Source organism: Sciurus vulgaris (assembly GCF_902686455.1).
Source record: "Sciurus vulgaris genome assembly, chromosome: 15".
In the NCBI taxonomy this organism is placed as follows: Eukaryota; Metazoa; Chordata; class Mammalia; order Rodentia; family Sciuridae; genus Sciurus; species Sciurus vulgaris.
The window spans coordinates 58,481,412-58,504,326 of NC_136476.1; the positions used below are offsets into that span (position 1 = coordinate 58,481,412).

The 22,915-nt window shown below is 38.3% G+C and overlaps 1 protein-coding gene across 2 annotated transcripts in view; it reads left to right on the forward strand.

Moving 5' to 3' along the window:
• Positions 1–22,915, forward strand: part of TMEFF1 (transmembrane protein with EGF like and two follistatin like domains 1) — an 87,588-nt gene that overhangs the window by 56,248 nt on the left and 8,425 nt on the right. For both annotated transcript variants that reach the window (XM_079112254.1, XM_079112255.1), the window contains exons 6-8: positions 6,445–6,593; positions 8,315–8,380; positions 18,926–19,049. In XM_079112254.1, coding sequence (XP_078968380.1) covers positions 6,445–6,593; positions 8,315–8,380; positions 18,926–19,049 — 339 coding nt within the window. The remainder of the gene's footprint in view (positions 1–6,444; positions 6,594–8,314; positions 8,381–18,925; positions 19,050–22,915) is intronic.

Genomic DNA, 22,915 nt, shown 5'->3' on the forward strand with positions numbered 1-22,915 from the left:
GAAACCTTTCATATTTTGATATATTAATTCATTATTTTCTATGAAAATGAGCGATGGCTCTGTAAAATATAATAGCCTGTATACAGATCAGGTTATGTTTATTTGTGCTTCCAATGTGGCATTTCAGAAATGTAACCAATATTATGTGTATATTACGACCCCATATAGACACTCTGAAGTACTGTTCCTTAGTATAAAAAGTAGATTGAATCTTAGGAAGTCCATTTTCAGGAGCAACATCGTGGGGGGTTTTATATAGATCTGGCATCATATTATAGGACTCAGGAAAGTTTGTAAATGCAAGTCATTATCATATGATTCCCCTGCCCATTTAAAGATCACTTATGCTGATACTTGAAGAGAAGAAACTGGAAAAGTAGGAAAAAAAAAAGAAAGAGAAGCGGGGCCTTTCCTTGATAAATTGTGAGCCAGGAGTTTTCACAATTAACTTAATATTTCAAGTTTTGTTCAAGTAATGGGAAAGACCTTTGGACATTTAATACAAAAAGCATCGTATTATTAAATTTGGTGCTAGCTGAGTCATGATCTTTGAACCTCGTGATCTTTCATCGTCACATTTCTTTCAGGTCTTCTGTTTTATTGGCTCTGTTTCTGAGCACATACTGAAGTTTCTGGTAACAGCATGGGGTTACCAAGAACAAGTCATACTAAAGCTAACTTTGTTGTCATCCCCACCCGTTGCCCCGCAATGCTGGGGATTGAACACAGGACTTCACATATGCTAGCCAAACACTACCACCAAGCTACACCCTGAGCGCGCTCCCTCTCTCTCTCTCTCTCTCTCTCTCTCTTTTGATGGTGTAATAAGATTACTGTATCAGGACTGAGCCTTAATTGTAGTATCTATGAATCTAAGCAAAATATTCACCAAACTGGTTTGATATAAAGGATACAGAAAGGCAAGTCAAATAATAGGTAACATTTCTAGCTGGCTAATAGTATTTGGTTTGTTTGTTTTTTTTATTTTTTTTTATTTTTTTTAACTGTGGTGCTGGGGATTGAACTCAGGGTCTCACACATGCTAGGCAAGCCTTCTACTATTGAACCACACTCCCAGCCCTAGCAACTTTTCTTAAAATGTGTTCAGTAATAGATTAATTTTTCTAGAAATGCTGAAGTTAGGTTTTATCCTAACTTTATTTAGCACTTTTATTGATGACTTGGATAAAAGTGTGAGGTAGTCTTGTCAAAATTATGAGTACATCAATTTAGGAGAGATGTTAAATGATAGAACTGGAGCTCAAAAGATTGAATATACTGAAACAATCTAAAGTTTGACAGAGATGCACGTATCCCTGAGTTCCCAAGGAGAGTGGTTACATGTTTTGCAGACCATATTTGCAGATCTGAGTATGTTTAAAAACCTCAGAATGGGCCTAAGTTCATGTGGTTACTAGAAAAACTGGAATATTCAGAACAATCAGGAATAGTTTTCCTGTACTATAGCGGTATTTTGTTCTTACCTCACGTATTATGAGATACTAAAGGTAGAGGGTGAATAGCATTGGACATTACCACACACAAGGAATCACAGAATAATCTGGGGAATCTGGTCCTATGAAGCGAAACTTTAGTTGCAACATGATGATTTTCTCTGAATATTTAAAGGATGATTCTGTAGATTCAGGTGCCAGAAGCAGAGTCAATGGGTGGAAGTCACTGGGATGCAGGTTTAGGGCTTAGCCCATGGAAGAGCTTGAGTCAGCCATGAAACATCCTGCCATGGTGCGATACCCAGCTACCATCACTGCACATGCTTTTGGCAGGGACTGTTAGACAAGGTAGTTACAGAGATTGCTCAGGGGAGCTCCACATAGGATGCAAGATTAGAATACATGACTTTTGAACTCCTTTTCAGTACTGGCATTCTTTCAGCGTTCAGACACTGAGGGTAGGACTAAATATTTGTGTATGCATGTTTTCAGGTGCACAGTTGGTTATTCTCTCAATTTGCTTTTGCCCCTTTCTCTTATCTGAACTCACCACTCTGATTAGCTAACTTCCCAGTATGCTCTCTGGCTCCTCTTCTTTTCTTATCTTCTAGAAATTAAGTTTTTGGTATAATATTTTTCTTAAGTTAGTGAATATTCTTATAAACTGAAATTTTTTTTTCTGGTGCTTGAAAATTTTAATTGCAAAACATAGCAGATATTCAAAACTGTATGAAAACTTATGTTTGGTTTAATATACAAAACAAACAGATTTCATAAACCCTGACTTCTAAGCCAAGAAATAAGATTTTATCAATGCATTTGGGTTCTCCTTGTTCTTCTCTCTCACCCACTGACATTCTGCATTTTCTGTAAATCATTTCCTTGTTATCCTTATAGTTTTACCCTATGTGATAGATCTCTTAATAAAATAGTTTGACTTTTGATTGATCTTGAATTTTGAATAAAAAGAAGCATACTATTGCATTCTTCTTGACCTTTTTAGCACAGTGTTAACATTTCTTTGAGATTCTTTTATGTTGAAGCATATAGCTATGATCCATTCACTTTACTGCTTGTTGAATTTAGTTGTCTGTGTCACATAATTTTACAGTCCATTTACTGTAGATGGACCTTTAGATTGTTTCCAATCGTTTGTTCTCATGAGTAATACTGCTGTGTAAGAGAATTTCAAGGGCCTTATCTGATCATGCAGTTGTTGGACAAGTAAGTGTCTAGCTTTTCATGGTAATGCCTGTTTTCTGAAGTGGTTGTACCAGTAGAGAGTAGGAATCTGCCTGTGCTTCTCATTCTTTGCCAACACTTGTTATTGTCCTTGTTCTCAATTTTTAAAAATGAGTGTGTATACATTCCTTTATGGTTTTAGTTTTCATTTTCTTAATTATTAGGGAATAGATCTCTTCATCTATTTTTTTCTTTTTTTTTTTTTTTTTTTTTTTTCTTTTTTTGGTGCTGGGGATCGAACCCAGGGCCTTGTGCTTACAAGGCAAGCACTCTACCGACTGAACTATCTCCCCAGCCCCTGTATAGTCTTCTTAAATGCTTCTTTTATTCCTGATTATTTCTTATTCTGCCCCCTTCCCTTTTGATTACATCTTCTTTTAAACACTGATTTCTGTTTATGTATTCTGGATAATAATTATTTTTTTGGTCATATGGGCTGTAATTATTTTTTTTTGTTTGTAGCTTGTGTTTATATTCCGTATGAGACATTCTTATTTCAAAGTCAAATTTATTGGTCTCATGTTTGATCTCCTAAATCTTTCTACTTTTTGCCTTTCATACTTTATGAAGAATTAAAGAAGTCTTCAACATACAGAAAAGGAAAATAAGATGAAATGGACCCCTCCCCATGTATCTATCACTTAACTTTAAAAAAGTCCAATTTCGTTTCATCTTTTCTTCCCTCTTCACTTCTGGGGAGTACTTCTGGGGAAGTATTTTAAGCAAATCTCAACATCAAGATATTTTACCTGCAAAGATTTCAGTTTTACTGATATTTTATCTGCTCGATGAGTTAGAGAGGTATTTCATTGTTGTTTTGTCAATGTTAATTGTTTAATCAATTTTAAAATTGTTTAGAATTATTTTTCTGGTGAATAAATTGTTTTATGAAGGGACCTTCTTTATTTCTCATAATTCTTTCTGCCTTGAAGTCTTTTATATCTGATATTTAATTTAACCATCCCAGCTGTGGTATTTCTCATTATGCTTTTATTTTCAATTTTTTTATATTATTACATCTTAACATGTGTCTTATAAGCATCATATAACTGACTTCTTTAACTTTACCCAGCCTATTTTGTAATTTGACTATAAAATTTAGTTCTTTAAATATATTATGAATAACGATATATTTCGATTTTTTCCTAATATTTTGTGCTTTTATCTTATCTCCTTTTTGCCTTAAAATTTTTTTTTCTCTATTAATTTAAAACTGGTAGGTTCTCCTTTTTTTTGGTAATTTTAGCAATTTTAACATGTATGTTCAAATTATTACAGTCTGAAGTTCATTAATGTCATTTATTTAAACATTTTTAATTTCAGCCTCTCCAAACTTATATATTATCATTGTAATGCATTTTAATTTTGTTTTAAAAGAGCTAATCACTCAGAGTACTCTCATTATCTTAGTCAGTGTTTTGTTAGCATTACCCACATATTTATGACTTCTCCTACTTTTGTGGGGCCCCACAGACCTTCCTTATGAGATCATTTTTCTGCTGCCTTTTGAATTTTCTTTAAATAGTCAGTAGGGGACAAATTCTTTTTAAAGTTTTTATGTTTTCCAGATTACTTTTATTTTTTTCCCTCCTTCATGAAAGACATTTCTCTTTATATAGAATTTTGTTTTATCTAGCACATTGCAGGTATTATTTCACTATCTTGGCTATAAATATTTTGGCTTTAGTATTGCTTTTGAAATTCAGTTGTCCTTTCTCTTACTTTTTTTTTTTGAAGGTTATCTTTCTCTTCTTTCAGATCTCTTTTAAAATATTCTCTTTCAGTTATAAAATTCTATGATATTTCAGTATGTGGATTCATTTTTTTAGAAAAGTTCTGCTTTGGATTTGTCAGGTTTCTTAGAATCTTAGATTACTACCTTTTTTTCGTTTTATAGTTTGAAGAGAAATTGCCAAAAATATTTTCCTTCTTATTTCTCTTAACTCCTGTGCAATTCTGGAATTTATGAGCTCGTTATACTGTTTTCCGTGCCTCTGACCTTTGGTTCATGTGTGCCACGTCTTTGACTACTTTGGTCCAGCAATCTCCTCTGTCTTTCAGTTCACTAATTCTCTTTTAGTTTGTCTAATCTACTGTTAAATCTGCCCATCGCATTTTTTGTTTTTAGTAATACGTTGTTTATTCATGGGAGTTCTGTTTGGTTCTTTTGAAAATTGGTTTGTTCTGCTGTATGGTGTTTTGTTTTGTTACTTACTGTGGATATGTGTGTGTGGATATGCGTGTGTGTTGTGCCTGTGTGTGCGTGTGTGTGCGTGTGTGCTGCTTATTTTTCTCAGAACTGTATTTGAGGAGAATCACTGAAAGTTGGGTTTCTCCAGAGAAGGACACTATTCTGTTGTTTGCCTAGGACCCCTTCCAGTACTTGACCTCTTGAAATAAATTCTGGGCCTGAGGTTTTTCAGAGCCACCAAATGGAATTTTAAATGGCAGTTACCCATGCGAGGTCTGGCTGTGGGTCTGAATCCCAGGGGAAATGTTTTTCTTGCCTCTCTTCAGTGCCGTGGCTCAGGGCAGTGCTTTCTCTTTTCTTCTTTTTTCAACAGTCCCTTTGGAACATGGCAACCTCATGTTGAAGGTTGTAGCTGTTTTGAGTCTCCAGACCCCCCACCTTAGGTGGGTCAGTGTTATATTGTCTATTATTTTCAAAGACCCACAAAACAAAAAGTTGATAATTGAGTTTACCTACCTTGGCAAATGCTTTCATGGTGAAAACCAGCTTTAAAGAGCTCAGTTGACCTTTTCTGTTTTTTATTTAACTTCTGTCCTGAATATTCCTGGCTTTTTTCTTTAAAAAACCAACTTATGAGTGCATTTAAAATGGTTTATCCAGTATTTTCTGTTGTTTTCAGCAGGAGGGTTAATAAAGGTTGCTGGTACAACATGTTGCTAGAGATGGAATCTGGCCTTTTCCTCCTATTCCCATCTAGACTTTACTGTTCACAAGAGGAGTGCCCATGCCTTAGATTCCTGGGCCACCTGTGGCATGGCGCTTTGTGTTCAGTGGACTGAATCATTGAAGGAGATGTGTAGCTAGGAAGCACTTTGAGGGTTTGCATCTACACATTTCATATCTGTTCTTTATTTTAATCTCAGTTGTTTGGTGAAGTAGGTATATTTATATTGTGTCTGTATTTTACAAATTGGTAAAATAAGACATTGAGGAAAAATCTGAACATAAATCTGGTGACTATTAGTAGGATTATGATTTAGATTCTTGACTTTCGATTTACAACTTTTTTTTTTGGTGCTGGGGATTGAACTCAGGGCACTCAACCACTGGGTCACATCCGCAGCCCTATTTTGTGTTTTATTTAGAGACAGTGTCTCACTGAATTGCTTAGCGCTTCCCTTTTGCTGAGGCCGACTTTGAACTTGTGATCCTCCTGCTTCAGCCTCCTGAGCTGCTGGGATTATAGCCATGTGCCACTGGGCCTGGCTCTGTTTTATTTTACTGTGTCATCTTGCTAAAAATTTTAATGTTGACATTTGATGTCTTTTGTTTATTTTTGATCTAGATATGAAAATTCTAGAGATTAGAATAATAATATCTTTATAAAATGATAGCCCTACATTCAATTTGCTTAACCTTTCTTCAATGACATAAAATAATATATTGACTTATGTTTTAGAAAGCAGAGAAAAAGTTGAAAAATGTTCTTTTTTGCTGTTGTAGGGTTATGAAGTACTTTCATTTTAAAATGTAGGTAATTATTGTCTTTTCCAACAGGTGTGTATGTAATATAGATTGCAGTGGATACAGTTTTAATCCTGTGTGTGCTTCTGATGGGAGTTCCTATAATAATCCCTGTTTTGTTCGAGAAGCATCTTGTATAAAGCAAGAACAAATTGATATAAGGCACCTTGGCCATTGCACAGGTAAAATCATTCTTCTCACACAGAGACCTGTCTTTAGTATTACATGCCTATCATCTTACTTGTTATTGTTCCATATTTGTTTAATGAGAAATCCTTGAAAGTTTTATCTTCTTTTATATCTTTCAGAATTTCCTGTCACTTAGTTTTTCACTTTTTTTTGTCTTCTGAAGACATAAATCACAAATGTTTGGTGGTTTATTTAAGTTGCTGAGCTTATCCTAGCATGAAGATTTAGGTGTATTTATAGTTCTGAAGTGATTTTAAATGTATTGTCTCTGTAGTTTCTATCCCATATGTGTTATATGTACAGTTAAAGATTTTGATGTGAAGTTACAGAATGTAAAGAAATGATAACTTTGGTTTAAAATTGTTTGCCATTCTCACTTTTGTTATAAGATACCATATAAGAATGATTTTTTTTTCCCACCCCTGTGAAAAATAGCGACAGTCCCTGAGGCCAGAGGTTCTCAATCTTTTTTCCTCAGGCACACTCACATGAGCCAGAGCGTTAGAGCACTTCCTCAGTAGCGTACGTGGATCAAGCACATTCTTATGGATGAAGACTGTTCCACTATGGGTAGAAAACATTCCACCCATACCCTTTCCCCATTTTGGGGTTACTTAAGGGGGGTACTTCAGGAGTATGCTATTATCTGCACTAAAGGAAAAAAAATTGCAAGCCAAAGTATGCTACCTTATCTCGGTAACAAATTCTTTGTGACATATTACCCACCTGATTGCAATACCAAAAATATCCAAGAAACTCATCAGAGGATTTCCAGGTGTGATGGTTTTGGGTATGATAGAGGGAGACATTTCCTGACAGAGATCCCCTGCAGATAGATATTCTTCTTGACGTTTGATCCTGAAATATGGTGGTGTGGTATTTAGAGCTTAGGTGGGAAAAATAGCTCAGAGAAAGAGTATCTTCTGAGGAACCTGGTATCTGTTTAGTAGTTCATGGAATAGCAAGTTCAGAGCATTTGGCCACACTTGATAATTTTAATTGAAATTCATGTAGATTTAGACTGCTTTGGAGTGATTGGGCCTTAAGTTGTATTTTAGCCCCCTCATTAATTTCCCATTCATACCTGACTCTTCCTTCTTCTTATCTCCTTGGCTGTGTATTGAGATCTCAAGCTCTTGTGTGCTAGCAGGTGTTTATGGTTCTTTTTCAGCCTTCCTAGTTCAGATGCAGTTCACAGATTCAGTGTTTTTTTCCCCCCAAAAATGTTTGATAACCAACTGAGATTCCAAATTAATTTTAGTCTGAGCTTTCCAGGAAAACTGCTAGAAGATAAATCTTAAGGTCATTTTTCCTTGGAGAGAGTGTGAATTCTTTCTCCTTAGGGTATGTGTTACTTCAGTTTGTAAAGGAAGGACTTTTTAAAAGTAGATGATACTTGAGCTTAAGTCAAAATGAAATCAGTTCATGATGTAAAGAGCAAATGCGCCTGTGCTGCCTTGAGCCTGAGGCAGAAAAGGGACAGCTGAAGAAGAGAAAGGTAGAAAGCATTCCACAATGTGATGTGTTTCACGGTATCATTTTTTATACGATAATTATACATAGTGTTATCTAAGGGAGAGAGTGAGAGCGGTGGGAATTATAAACGGGATAATCGTACAAAGTTAATAGGGACCTGGAGCATTAGGAATAATTGGGAGTTCCATGGTATGACTTCAACATCGTATGTTAATTTGAAAATTATATTCTCTTATAGACACAGATGATACTAGTCTGCTGGGAAAGAAAGATGATGGACTACAATATCGACCAGATGTGAAAGGTACCAAATCATGATTGTCTTTGGCCTTAAGTCCATTGCTGTTTCCTGTTTTGTGTTCACATGCAGTATTTTATTTGATTTAACCACTGCTCTAGTGAGAAGAGCACTACACCCACGGGAACACTGAGACTCAGTGCTGTTAGTTCCAGTTAACTGAAGACCATCTAGATTTTTGGACTCCTAGATTAGGACGTCCATATAGTTGTTCTGTTATAGGCACATCTTCTACTCATTTGTTTGGTTATTCTAATGGATAGTTAGAATATATGTATGTTCCACTTCATATACCTAATTGAAAAAAAAAAAAGTAAAATAGAAATGGTAAGAGTACCTATCTTAAAATTAAATGAGATAATATATATCGAGTGCTTAGAATAGTGTCTGGCCTGCTTACTGAGTTCTCAATAAATTATAACTTACTGTATTAAATAATTTATTACTTGCTTTACTTGAATTTTATCAAACCTGAATCTGTTATAATCCATGAGCCCCTATAATACCAGTTTCCTATGCTGATACAAAGTGCTATATATGAAATAGGAAATCTCTATTCCCAGAGGGGACATAATAGATCATTCCCACTTTATTCTCTGTACTGATAGTACATGACCAGAACAGGAAGGCCATTTTTCAGTATTTAGAAGCTCATACGTAAGGCAGTCTGGGGAACTGTACATGCCCCAAACACATCTGTGTTGTTGATAAAAATCTCTTAATACTATGACTATATGTTGGTAATATAGTGCCTTCTTTATACATAGGAATTGATCTATAATGTAAGCTGGGTGCTGTGGTGCTTATCTCTAATTTCAGCTACTTGGGAGCCTGAGATAGAAGGACAGGTTGAAAGCCAGCCTGGGCAGATTAGTGGGACCCTGTCTCAAAATAAAAAAGATAAATAAAAATGGCTGGGGATGTAGCCCAGTGGCAGAGTGCTTGCCTAGCATGCATTAGACCTGGGTTTGATCTCAGCAACACCCCTGACCCCTAGCACACCTGCCATTGATCTAGATCTTAAATGAAATTATAATCAGTTGATTAAAGTTTTTTTTTTTGTACCTAATTTATACTGTTTGTCTTACTAGACATTACCTGTGGGTAGAAAGATATCTAGTACATAATCTTTACATCTTTAGAGTTTGTGCTGTAGTTAAAAAAAATGCATATAACTAACTTGAAACAAAGTAGAAATTGATGATTGTCATAAAATGTAATACAGTTAAGAAGTGTAATGAGAATTCAGAAAAGACAAGATTACTCTTTGGTGGGGGACAATGAGAATCTGAGAAATATCATGAAGGAGGTAGAATCTGAGTGAACCTTGAAGGAGTATTAGGATTCGAACAGGAGTCCAAAGGATACTTAAGGAGGACAGAGGACTGCAGGAGCAGAGATGTGGACACAAACATTATGATAGGATGTGTTGGAGAATGGTAAGGAATCCTTTTTGGCTAGAGAGTAGGGGACTTGAGAGAGAGAAGGCCGGGTCAGAAAGAACTGGGGGTGAGATCATGCTACCCTGGGGAATTTAGACTTTATTTATGGGCAGTGGGGAATCATTAATATATTTGAAAACAGGGCTACAAAGTTACCCACTTGAATGAATGATACCTGGCAGGAACATTGTGCTTATTGTACACATGGGAATGGAAACATTTGAGTAGACTCAGAAGGAATAGAAATTTGCTTACATTTGAGACAAAGAGAGCTAAAAGTGACCAAGGCTTAAGCTCAGGTGACTGAGTTGATGGATTCTTCTTATATGACTAAGGATGCTGGGAGGGGAAAGGTATTGGGGGTAGGGTGAGGGAGGAGTTGGGGTGGAGGTGACTAATTGCATTTTGGAGTTTCAGGTGTTTGTGAAATTCATCCTTGTGACTGTTTAGCATAAATTTGAGAGGCAGTCCTTGGATATGGAGATAACGGAAGCCATGAGAGAGAGACTGTAGCACTGCACTGTCTCATACAGTAGCCACTGTCCACATGTGACTCTTGAAATCCTACTAGTCCTATTTCAGGTGTTCGGTAGCCATTTGTGACATGTGGCTGCCACAGTGTTTAGCACAGGTATGGAACATTTCTGGAGTTGCAGAAAGTTCTGTTGGACAATATTGTTACTTAGAAAGTAAAGAAGACCCAACGTGAGAAGCAGCAGCCAGGATGAAGAGGAAGGCAACCAAGAAGGGTGCTGTGGCACGGAAGACGCAGGGGAAAGATGGCTCATAGTTTCAGGCTGCAGAAAGGTATTAGAGGGCGGGGGTTGCCCTCTGCTTTGAATCTAAAGGCAAAAGGTGATTATTAACAGTCTTGGGGCAGAGAGTTTCTATTGGGTTAGAAAGATGAAACCCAAACTTCGAAAGACTTCTTAGAAGTGTTCCAGCAGTAAGGAAATAGAGGTCAAAAAATAGCTTTATTTGGTTGCGTTTTTAAAAGCCCCATTTGCCTTTTCTTTTTTCCCCCTCTCACAACATTTATAGGCGCCCTTAGTAAGTGTTTGCATTTGTGATACACAGCCAGGACTGTGTAGATAGGCAGGGACCTAGGATGGGGCCCCTAGGGGCAAGCAGGAACTCTGCACCAGCAAGAAGGCAGACAGATGGGGAAGGAGCGCTCAGTCAGCCATAGAGGGCTTTGAGAGTGGAATTCTTAGAGCAGAATGCTGTGAAACTGGGCATCCAAACGTCTGCAACAGAGGCTGATTTAGAATTCCTTGGGCTGTTGGAAATCTGTGATAAATACTGAAGTTGGAATGTTATAGGTTCTGTTGCAAATGTTGAAGCTGTTAAGGATGTGATGATTGAGTGTCAGGTCTGTGGGAAATGGGTGCTTGGCATTGAAAAAACTATGATAGGAAAATTCAGAGATAATGTAAACAGAATAATGAATGAAATCTCATGTACCAGTACTCACCTTCAACGTTTATCAACATTGTCATTCTTGTTTTTTCTGTTTACCTTAACCGTTGTTATTGTCATTATTCTCATTTTACAGTTTTTGAGGCATAATTTACAATGTAGAAGTGTACAAATCTTATGTGTCAGTTTTAAAATTTTATTTACTTTTTCATACTGGGGATACTTAACTACTGAGCCCCAACCCTATCCCTTTTTATATTTTATTTAGAGACAGGGTCTCACTGAGTTGCTTTAGGACCTCGCTAAGTTGCTGAGGCTGACCTTGAACTCATGATCCTCCTGCCTCAGCCTCCCAAACCTCTGGGATTAGAGGTGTACACCATTGCACCTGGCTATATGTGTCAGTTTTGACAAAAGGGTGTACTCTGTTTGCATCTTACCAAAGTTGATAACATCAGCATTTTCATCTACCTGGGGAATGTTCCTTCATGGTATAGATATTTTAATCCAAAGATTTTTTTTTATTCATTCGGTTATTTTTTCCTTCCCCCCCACCCTTCCCACCCCTCTTTTCCCTCTATACAGTCCCTCCTTCCTCCATGCTTGCCCGCCTCTCACCCCCCATTATGTGTCATCATCCACTTATCAGCAAGATCATTCATCCCTTGGTTTTTTGAGATTGGCTTATCTCACTTAGCATGATATTCTCCAATTTCATCCATTTGCCTGCAGATGCCATAATTTTATTATTCTTTATGGCTGAGTAATATTGCATTGTATGTGTGTGTGTATATATATATATATATATATATACACACCACAGTTTCTTTATCCATTCATCAACTGAAGGATATCTAGGTTGGTTCCACAATCTGGCTATGGTGAATTGAGCAGCTATGAACATTGATGTGGCTGCATCTCTGTAGTATGCTGATTTTTAGTCCTTTGGGTATAGGCCAAGGAGATATTTTCATATAGCCTAAGATCTAAGCACCCTTTTCCTACAAAGATATTCTCACTTCATTCCAAGGATCACATCATCCCAACCCTCACTTCATCATTGACCTCATTCTTGAGCCTGCTTAAGAATGCTCCTGCTGTCCAAGGATACCAGAATTAGTAAGATGTCAGTATCATGGGTCCCATTCCTTGGTGTCTATTTCTTATATATACAGCTCTTTTGATATACCCTTTAAACATGAGGAGACTGTGATCCAGGTGTTGGACTCATTCAAGGAGGCCTGAGAGTGTGTGGTGGAGCATCAGGATGAGGGTGGCCTCAGGTCTCCTGAGAGGTAAGGCATGTGAGTGAAGGGCTGACCTGGAAGTGACCTTGGTAAGCACATCAGGGAGAGGTGGAAGGAAGGGGATCTTAGGAATCCCCTTCCATTGTGGCCTTGGAACCTCAGGGAGTTGAAAGGAATATTTTCTAAAGGAATAGTTGAGAAGATTGATGAGTTAATTCACTGTTTTGAAAAGATGTTTCACTGGCATAGTGGGGAAAGGAACAGTCAGGGCTGGGGTGAAGAACAGCTGAGTTTAGAAATGAGTCTGGAGGTATTAGAGAGTAGGTAGAAATGACCCCTTAATGGGGTCCTAGGAGACTGGGATTAGGAAAGGAACGGTGTGTGGAGAGAGGTTAGTGGTGTAAGTAGGTTTGCAGAGTAGTAGGGGAAACGAGACAGTGAGGTTTTTCACCGTAGGGATTTGTAGAAATTTGGAGCCTTAGAGTTTCTGATGCAGCGTTGAGGTAGTTGCCGCCTCAGTGCTTTACCTCCTAGGTGCATGTCTTGGCTGCTGACAGCAACTGCTCATACTTTGTGTGGGTTGTTCCCTGATGGACTGGGGTAGATAGCCAGTAGAGCTCGCCTTGGCAGATACCCCCAGGTCCTGGGTTTCTCATAACATCACCACTTAGGACCATGCTACCCTTTGTGTTGGGAAACGCTGCTGAGGGTAACAGATTTGTCTGTGAAAGCTGTGGATGGAAGGACCTGCTGGGTGACCAGATGCACATTGTACATTGTACACACACACACACACACACACAAGTATTGTTCAGGCTCCAGAAGTTGCAGCTGTTTGTGGAGCCTGTTACCACTTGCCCCAGGGCATTGTTTAGACAGGATTGTTCTGTGGTGAGTTCTTCCTGTGTGGAGGACACATTTCTGCCTTGAAAAACTATGCATTATTGCATCTTTGTTTTTGGTGGTGGTGGGATTGCTGGTGATCAAAGCCAGGACCTCACGCATTCTTCTTTGCATCTGTAAAGCCTTTTTATCTTTCCATTTTGAAGTTGTCTAATCTACTTGGCCTAGAGAGCAGGGGCTTGGACATTCCCTCCACATCTCCACTATTAGCTTGGCGAGATAATAGTACAGTGGCCAAGAGCTTGCCCTCTGAAGTCAGACTTGGTCCATACTTAAAAGCTGTGTGGCCTGATTTCTCTGAGCTTTGATGATCACATCCATAAATGGGGGCAGTGATATGTATGGCCCAGGTTCACTCAAAATCAAACACCAGATTACCAAATTCATTTTTGATGTTGTTTCAGTTTGGGGTGATACTTCTTGTGTTCTAGTTTTACTGTTGGTAGCCTGGCTGTGCTCAGAGGTCTCACTGGTGAGTTTGCCTATTTCTCTATTTCATGTTATGGTGACATAAGTTGGGCATTCAATCATTTAACAACTATCAGTCATGTACCCTCCTATGTGCCAGGTGCTTTCATATATTTGTGTTATTATTTAATCCTCATAACAACCATGCTATCCTCACTTTGCAGGTGAAGACACTGAAAACTGCGAGTTTGTTGCTCAGGTAGAATGGCAGAGCACGGACTGGAGTTCAGACTTGCTGATCTTAAGCCCTGGTGCTTTTTTCCTTGGATCACAGCTATTCCAGAATTCTGATCTGCCCATTTGCTTTCTTTCTGAATCTCCTTCAGAATATTTAATCTACTTGCCAGTATTACCTTGGTGAGCTTTCACATTTGTTCTCTGGCCTCACCTTTTCTCCGAACGCTAGTTTCACATTTTAGTTTCCAAGTGAGTCTCCATACTTACTCTCTGCTCTGCCATAACCTCAACTCCAGGAGCTACTCTAGTGTTTGGAATGTAGTAGCTGCTTAACAGATACTTTGTGGATGACAAGATCTAAATTTGAACGCAGCTTACTACATTGTCTCCACTGGACCACCCATCATTAGGCTCATGTTTATAGTCATTTTTACATAATTACCTTTTAAGAGCATCTTTAATAAAGAGGGCGATTCTTTTCTTACTAAATGCACTAGATTAGTGCTGCAAGATAGTTGCATACTAAACTTGTTCAAGTAAGGATGGGAATGGGAAGTTTAGGTATAAAAATAAAAGATTGGTGGGGGGGCGTGAGTAGGCTACAGGCAATCTAAAGATTTCATTCAGTGTGATGAAATCTTTTGGCAGTATTAGAATTCATAGTATTTTGATGAGTTTGTTGTCTGTGGAATTGTTCAAGTAGAAACAGGCCCTCAGGGTTAATCTAAAGGGATTCCTTCTTCAGACCAGATGGCCATCATGGAGCCTTCCAAATCTGAGTTTCTGAGCTCATTTACTTTTCAGAGTATGTTCAGTCTATATTTATTCATTTTCTACATCCTAGCGTATATTCCTGCACTGAGCACTCGCTTAGCTTTTCATTGCCACAGGTTTGGAGTATGCACTGTTAAGTTTCGACTTGGTTACTTGTCTTCCTAGGCCCTTTGCCACTTTATCTGGTATGTTGGTATCCAATTATTTTAGCACCTTTATTGGGATATAATTTACATACCGTGAAGTTCACCTGGTTTATAATATATCTACAGAGTTGAACAAATGTTACCATAATCTAATATTAGACCATTTTCCTCACCCCCCAAAGAAACCTTATATCCATTAGCAGTTGTTCACTCTCTAATCCTCCTAACCAACAACCCCAGGTAACTACTGTCAATTAAATTTTATGTAAAACAGAGCTTTTCTTGTGTTGTTCTTAGAAGGCCTTCAGTGCCTTCTTTATCTGTATTAAGAAAACATGTCTTACCTGGAATTCAGTGCTTCCAGCCTGCATTCCCAACTTTACTTCCCATTTCATTAACTCTCTCGGTTGGTTGATTTGTTTCTTGTTGTTGAGAATGCTGTGTGCATCACATCTTCCCTTTGGCTGCCATTTCTTTATCTAAACCTATTTAGGCTTTGAGTCGTATCCTATTAAGTCCTTTCTGAGTAATTTGCCTACTGACTTCTTTGAATGTGAACTTCCATGGCACCTAATGGCATTCAATAATAAGATGCCATGTGGGGCCCTCTTTCCTTGTGTGGTGCAGCTGTGTGTGTGTGTGTGTGTGTGTGTGTGTGTGTGTGTGTGTGTGTGTGGTGATTGTCTACATTAGTTATAAGCTTCTTGATGGCAAGGACCATGTATGTTTTTTCTTTTTGTCCTCTGTAGCTTAACTGAACATGATCTCACTCTCTCTGGTCCCACAATTATATATTTTTGTGGTTCCCACTCTGAAGGAACCATGTTCTGAGATGTGCAGTGATGCAGCATGATGATTGCTTCCTCCAGTCACTCATGGCTTGACTGGAAATGGAAGGTGGCATTTTTAGTTTGAAGTTTGAGGCCATTGCAAAAAAAGTAAATTTTGTTTTTGTTTGTTGGTTTCCATTAAACTATTTCTTGTCAATACTAATTGCATGAGGAAAGCCTGCTTTGATCACAAGTGTTTATAAATAAAAGATCTGTTAATTTAGTTTTAACCTCTGTTGTGAAACATGAAATAGGACTGCTAAAAGCAGTTCAGCTTAAGGAGAGATTCAAGGTGGAGTCTTTATGTGGATTATAATTTTGTCAATTTATGAATATTTTTCTCCAATGAAAGATTTAAGTTGTAAACTGAATAATTTTTTCTCTTTGTGGTGCTGAGAATTGAACCCAGAGCCTCATGCATGCTACTCAAGCATTCTGTATTGAGCTCCACCCCTAGCCCATAAAACAGAAGAATATTTTTATAGTACAGCTTGTCAACAAGCAGAAATTAGAATTCATTCATGTAATATTTATTGAGCATAAAATAGTGCTTGGTCATATTTATTAAGGACTTACGGTTTGCCAGGCACTGTTCTGAGTTCTATAAAATCTTACATACTTTAATATGTGAAATGTATTGTCTCATTATTTCTTAAAACAATGATGTGAGAAGTGGACACTGTTTTTATCTCCATTTCTCAGATGAGCAAACTGAGGACCACAGATGGCTAAATAAGTGTCTTTAGTCACATAGCTAGTGAGTGTTGTAGCCAGGCAAATCCAGGTCGTGTTGAGGCCCAGGCAGGCTGACTCTCGAGCTGTCCTTGCATTGTACATATTGTGTTCTGTTAGGCGTTACACAGACAGTGACGACACAACCATCAAGACTCTTAGGAGCTCACAGTCTCATGGATGATGAAAACCCACACAGCTGGACCACAGTGTCATGAGTGTCGTCGTAGATGGGTGGGTGCCGGGTACGCAGGGTCACAGCAGTGCAAAACAGTGCTTGGTTTCTTTTGCTGTGGGACTTACTCTGACTGCTGGAAGAGATCATAAAACCCTTTGAGGTCAGGATATGTCTTATTTTTGTATTCCCAGCACCTAGCAAAGTATTTGGCATGTGGAAGGTAATTGATAGAAGATCAGTAAATTCGTTATCTATTTTGAGCTGTTCATTAAGGTGAACATTGTTCATTACAAGCCACAGATGTCCACAGAGTCCTTGAAATGTGGCTCGTCAGAATTCAAATGTGCTGTGAGTGTGAAATACCAGACCTGGAATCTTATTTTAAAAAGAATGACCTGGTGTGGTGGCACACGCCTGTAATCCCAGCAGCTTGGGAGGCTGAGGCAGGAGGATCATGAGTTCAAAGCCAGCCTCAGCAACTTAGCGAGGCTATAAGCAACATAGTGAGGCTGTAAGCAACTTAGTGAGACTCTGTTTCAAGGTAAAAAACAAAAAATGGGCTGGGGATGTGGCTCAGTGGTTAAGTGCTTTAGGGTTTAATCCCTGGTACCAAAAATACATAAATAAATAAATACAATTAAGAATTTATATCCTGGTTTCCCTGGCTTGTAGTTCAGTTCCCTTTCTAGGCATAAATTAAATTGGAATATATAAATTTGAGGTAATATGACATCCCTTTGGTCTTGGCACTGGTGACATGATCTCTCCACATTAGTTATCACTGAGCTTAATATTCATTAAAGTTTTTTTCCTATTTATATATAAATTTCGAGCTCCAGAACTTCTGCATTTTGAGTTCTGTTTTTCAAACTTGGCAGCTCTCTTCCTATCTTTCCCTCAGTCTTCCTCTTCCCACACCCATATACATATGCACAGACCTTTATTTCATTCTCTTCTAAATTTGTTCCATAAATATTCTTCACATTTCCTTAACACCTTTATTTGTATTTGGGTGAGATGACCCCTTTGCCATTACACTGTATGCCGCATACCTAACTGGTTGTGTCACTGGCATGGTACGTGCATTAGTTATCTCTTGTGATCCTCTCAAAAACCGAAGTATAGGTCCTGTTATCTTGATTTTACTGTTTTAAAATCTTAGGTTAGGATGCTCAAAGTCACAGAGCCCACGGGCCCAGAATTTGTAAGCTGGTACCCCAAGAGGCCTGGTGATTTTTCCTACACATGGACAAGCCATTGGGGATCTTTGGGTCCGTGTAACTAAGAATAGATGAATTGGTGTGTGTGCTAAAAAAGGTAAAAAAAAATCTTCAAAATGGAGAAGGGGAAGAGGATAGAGAGAGAGAGAGGTCTGGGGAGAGAATATGAATGATCTTGAAGAACAGGTCCCATCTCCCTTTCCTGCTCCATCTGTCTCACCCTGACTCTGTCCTCTTTCTGATAGTGGTATTACTCACCTTACTTCATTTTCTTCGATTCAGCTTTGCTCAGCTCAGTTCGTATCATTATACCTAAATGAGGACAGATGTTCAGCATGTTTGCAGTGGTTCTCTTTTGATAGAGATCTCTCAGGTGATCTTAAATTTCTCTTAATTTGTTCTCTGTGTTATTTGAATTATTTTACAATGAACATTTGCTGAGAAAAAATTTAGGAAGAAATAGCAAAACTTTTCATGAAGAAAAAAGCAGTATGATCACTTTCATTTCAAAAATAAACTTTTTACCCTAACATTTTAGAATCCTGTAACTTGTTCTATACCATTCCAGTGTTCTTAGATAGCCTCAGTTTCAGAGGCCCCAAATGACTAAGTAACTTCCTCACCTAGAGCCAGTAGTGTATACCATCTCTCTCCCACAGAAATGAATTTTCTTTTAGACCTAGCATTATTATTTCTTTAGATGAAAAGAAAACTGAAGATGTCTAGTTTTCTTTGGCACATTGTCTTTATACAGTAGCAGCTCACTGTGGTTACATCCTACAAATATTTTTAAATAGTTTGAATCTAAACAGTCTACCTGCTGTGTTTGTGGCCTAATGGGAATTGGAAGGGACCTTGGATCTTATCCAACTCCCATTTGATAAATCTCCTTTACACATTGCCTAGCAGGTGGCTAACAAGGGGTGAAATTCTTTGCTTTTTCAGAACCTTTGAAAAGTCCATATTTTTCAGTTTGTTTTTCACTACTCAGTGACATGGTTTGTGTTCTTTTAAGATGCTAGTGATCAAAGAGAAGATGTTTATATTGGAAACCACATGCCTTGCCCTGAAAACCTCAATGGTTACTGCATCCATGGGAAGTGTGAATTCATCTATTCTACTCGGAAGGCTTCTTGTAGGTAAGTCAGTGCCTCCAGAGCTGCTGTGGGAAATTTTTTCCATCTGTGGTCACTGCTTTATAGAAGGCAGTGAAATGTGAACTAAATATTACTTAAAAGTAGTGTTTATCTGTAGTAGAGAAGTAACAACAAAAAACCCACAGCAGCATAATAAAAAATACCCTGGCAAGAAATATGCAAACAAAACAAAAACATGTTTTATTAAGGTTTCGAGATTATGGGCTTAACATTTTTAAGATAGTTGCATATTTTTTAATATAAAAAATAAATATGTTGTATTCCAGTACTATTTTGGTCTTTAGGCAATCTGTCATGGAGTGGTTGGGGGACTGTAGAATATATTAAGAAAAGAGAATATGTAACTCAAATAAAACAGATTTCTAAAAATAAGGGAGTGGAGGTGAAGAATCAGGTATGAGTTGAGAGAGAGAAATGGAAAGGGTGTAAATCCATCTCCCTGATTCCAGAGAAGTTACACAACAGTTCAAGGTCAATGGCAGGTTAGAGCAAGTTAGAAATAGAACTGGGAAAAAGCTAGATCTCAGATTTCCCGACACTCAGCCTAATGATCTTAGTGCCTTCTGCTGCTCTGTGCCTGTTGACCAACGGCACTTCCTGCTGCTGCCGCTGCCAGGAGCTCACCCTCTGTCTCAATGTGGCCTGCTTAGCAAGCCAGGTTTCTGCAGACAAGGGGACATGACTCTCATTCTGCTCACTCCTGCCTCCGGGAGCTGCACCAGAATCCTTTTTCCTCACTTAGTCAAAACATCAAAACATGGAGAGATATTATACTTTGCTTTTGTTCTGTTATCCCAGAAGGCAGTGAGTTTTTTCCAGAAGTGAAAGGAAACTGCTGGACATCCCATCTTCTGTGTTCCTCTATTACTTTAGCTCCCTGCTCCTGATTCTTATTTTCCTCTCTTGCTTAAAAACAACAAAATGAAACAAAGCACTATAAACTGTTATTATCGAATAGTTCTTTGTTAAGCCTTTGGCTCTTTTGTGATTGGAAGTTCTCCTTATCTTCGAAGAAGCTAGCCTTCCCCTCCTCTTTTCCTAAACATTAAAAAAATATAGATGTATAAAAGAGAACAGGCCAGATTTTTAACCAAACTTACAGTGGATTGCTTATACTTGGCCCACAGTGGCATAGATACTTGATAGAAGTTCTTATCCTGATGTCCTGTGGGCATCTTTCTAGATGTCTACATGAAGGAGGAGAGAAGATGATGTTCTGATAACGACATGACAGCACTCTCTAGTATTTACTGATTGTAAATAAGGATTGAATAGTATGCTGGTTCAAGGCTTTGGAATCAAATATACTGACTTGGCCAGTTGTTGGCTGTATGTTCTTTGGGAGATACTTAAGATGTCTGTCTTATTTCCTCATTTCTAAAGTCATAATAGTAATAGCATATTGTCTTATAGTATTGTTAAAATTAAATGAGATCATATACATAAAGTGCTTAGCACACAGTATCTGGTGTGTAGTATGTATTTAGTAAGTAACAATTGATATTATGAGACTGTAAGCCCATTACCTCAGGGGCTCTTGGTTTTGCTACAGTAGATAGTAAATATTTTTTGAATGATATGTAATGGTTATCAGCTTTGCCCTTGTCTCCATAGGAATTTCTTTGCTAGAGAATCTCTTTCCTATACATTTACTACTAAAAAGCAACTGATATTTTTGTTTTGTCTGAGTATTTACAATGTATTGCTTACTTGGTATTGAATTCTTTCTGGCATTAGGGTGTTAAATTTGAATATATCAAGAATCTCAGGATCTTACCTTCCAAGATCATATAGTCCAGTGAAAGATACTGACAATAACTAACTAAAATATAATTTGGAAAATGCTGTCATATACATGAGGTGTTTGGGGACCTCAGAAAACACTTCAGTCTGAAAGGGGGTAGAGGACATTTTCAGAGGCAGGATCAGATCTCACAGGAATATTTGTGTCATCCCAGGAGTGTGGCTTTTATTTTAAAGGCAGTGAGAAACTATTATTTTAAGTAACTGTGTTTTGATCATATAGGAAAGGCACTGTGGTAGCATTTTGGAAAATGGATTAGAAGGCTGAAAGTTAGCCTGGTGTGTTGGTGCATGCCTGTAATCTCAGTTAACTCTGGAGGCTGAGCAGGAGGATCATGAGTTTGAGGACAGCCTGGGCAACTTAGTAAGACTGTCTCAAAATTCACAATAAAATAAAAAGGCTGGGGATGTAGTCCAGCCGTAGAGTGCTTTTCTGTCATGTGCAAGACCCTGAATTCAATCCCCAGTAGAAAGAAGGAAGGAAGGAATCCTGAAAGAAGCAAGAACCTGAATTAAATCATGGGGTTGTCCTGGGCCTGAGATTAGTAGATGGGTTGGAGATAGAAAATGAAGTAGTTGAATCTTCATATATTGATTGGATATGAGTGTGAAAATATGGGGGTTGGTGGAGGGTAGGAGGATAAAGAGGAAAGTCTCCTGGGTTTCTGTCTAGGAACAAACTGAGCAGGACATAGACTGGGAAGTGAAGTGGTTTGGTAGGAGGAGGTGTTCAGTTTAACATGCTTGGCCTAAGGTGCCTGTGGGGTGTCCAGTTGTGGACGTCTGGTAGGCTGCTGGATGTATTTTGGTTTAAGAACTCATGAGAAATATGGGTTGAAGACATGTATTTGAGCATGATTTCATCTCGAGCATGTACCCTTTGGTTTCTGCCTGGCAATATTCCACCCTGGTGGGCCTCCAATTTATTGATCCTGTCACCTATTCCGTGTCCTTCACCCATTGGACGTCGTCATGGTCATTCATTGCAGTTGATCCCTTGCATATGCCTTAGTCCCTCTCTTGTTCATCATATTCACTTGACAAAGCTATAGTCCTCATTCATTCCAGCTTCCTCCCGACTGCATGCTGATACCTGTGCCACTGAAAATTGCTGCTGTTGAAAAGCACACCACCAGGTTAACTTACTCACTGATGTGTGTGCCTGTAGGTCTCAAAGTAGGCCCTTCATGCTTCCAGCCAGTCATTTAGTGACTAATCCATTCATTCTGCTCTCCTGGATGGCTGCTTTATACCTTCACCTCTCTCCTCAAATAGTACCTCCTCTCTCATCCTCACTCTCGGCAAGTGATCTTATCTTCAAGTTCACTCAGAAAACTGAAGCAGTATGAAGAGAACTTCCACAGGCTATTACTGTTACCTGCCAGCAATTTGTTACCTTTTCTGCAATATCATGTATCTTGCTGTAAATATTTTACTTGTATTTATTAATAATTTTATTTCTTCCATCTTGAAAATAACTATATATCCTTTCTTTTATAGAAGAACTTGAGAGTTGTTTGTAATCTGTCTCCAGTTCCTTACTTCTCTTCTTGAACTCACCCCAATAAACTTTTGTCCCTCGCACCCCCTGGAGACCATTCTCATTGCTAAAAATCAGTCACTGATTTTTCATCTTAAACTTTTGAAGGGTCAGTAGCATTTGGCACAGCTGATCGCTCCCTCCTGTGTGACGCACACTTTTCGTTTGGCTTATAGGATTATACTCTCTCTTGGTTTCTCCCTAGTTTGCTGGACATTTCAGTCTTCTTGACTGGTTCCTTGTTTGCTTCCTGACTTCCCCAAGTTGTAGTGCTCTAGGGTTCAGTCTTGGTCCTTCCTTAGTGATTCCATCCTGTCTTATGACATATGCTGATGGCTTCTGATTTACATAACTCCCAGAGCTCTCTCCTGAATTTGAGACTTGAATCCATCTGCCTCCTTTACATTTTTACATGAATGTCTGACACCTCAATCTCAGCAGGACTAAAGCGATCTGCTTCCCTTCCTTTAAACGTATTCCACCTGCAACCTTTTCCATCTCAGCT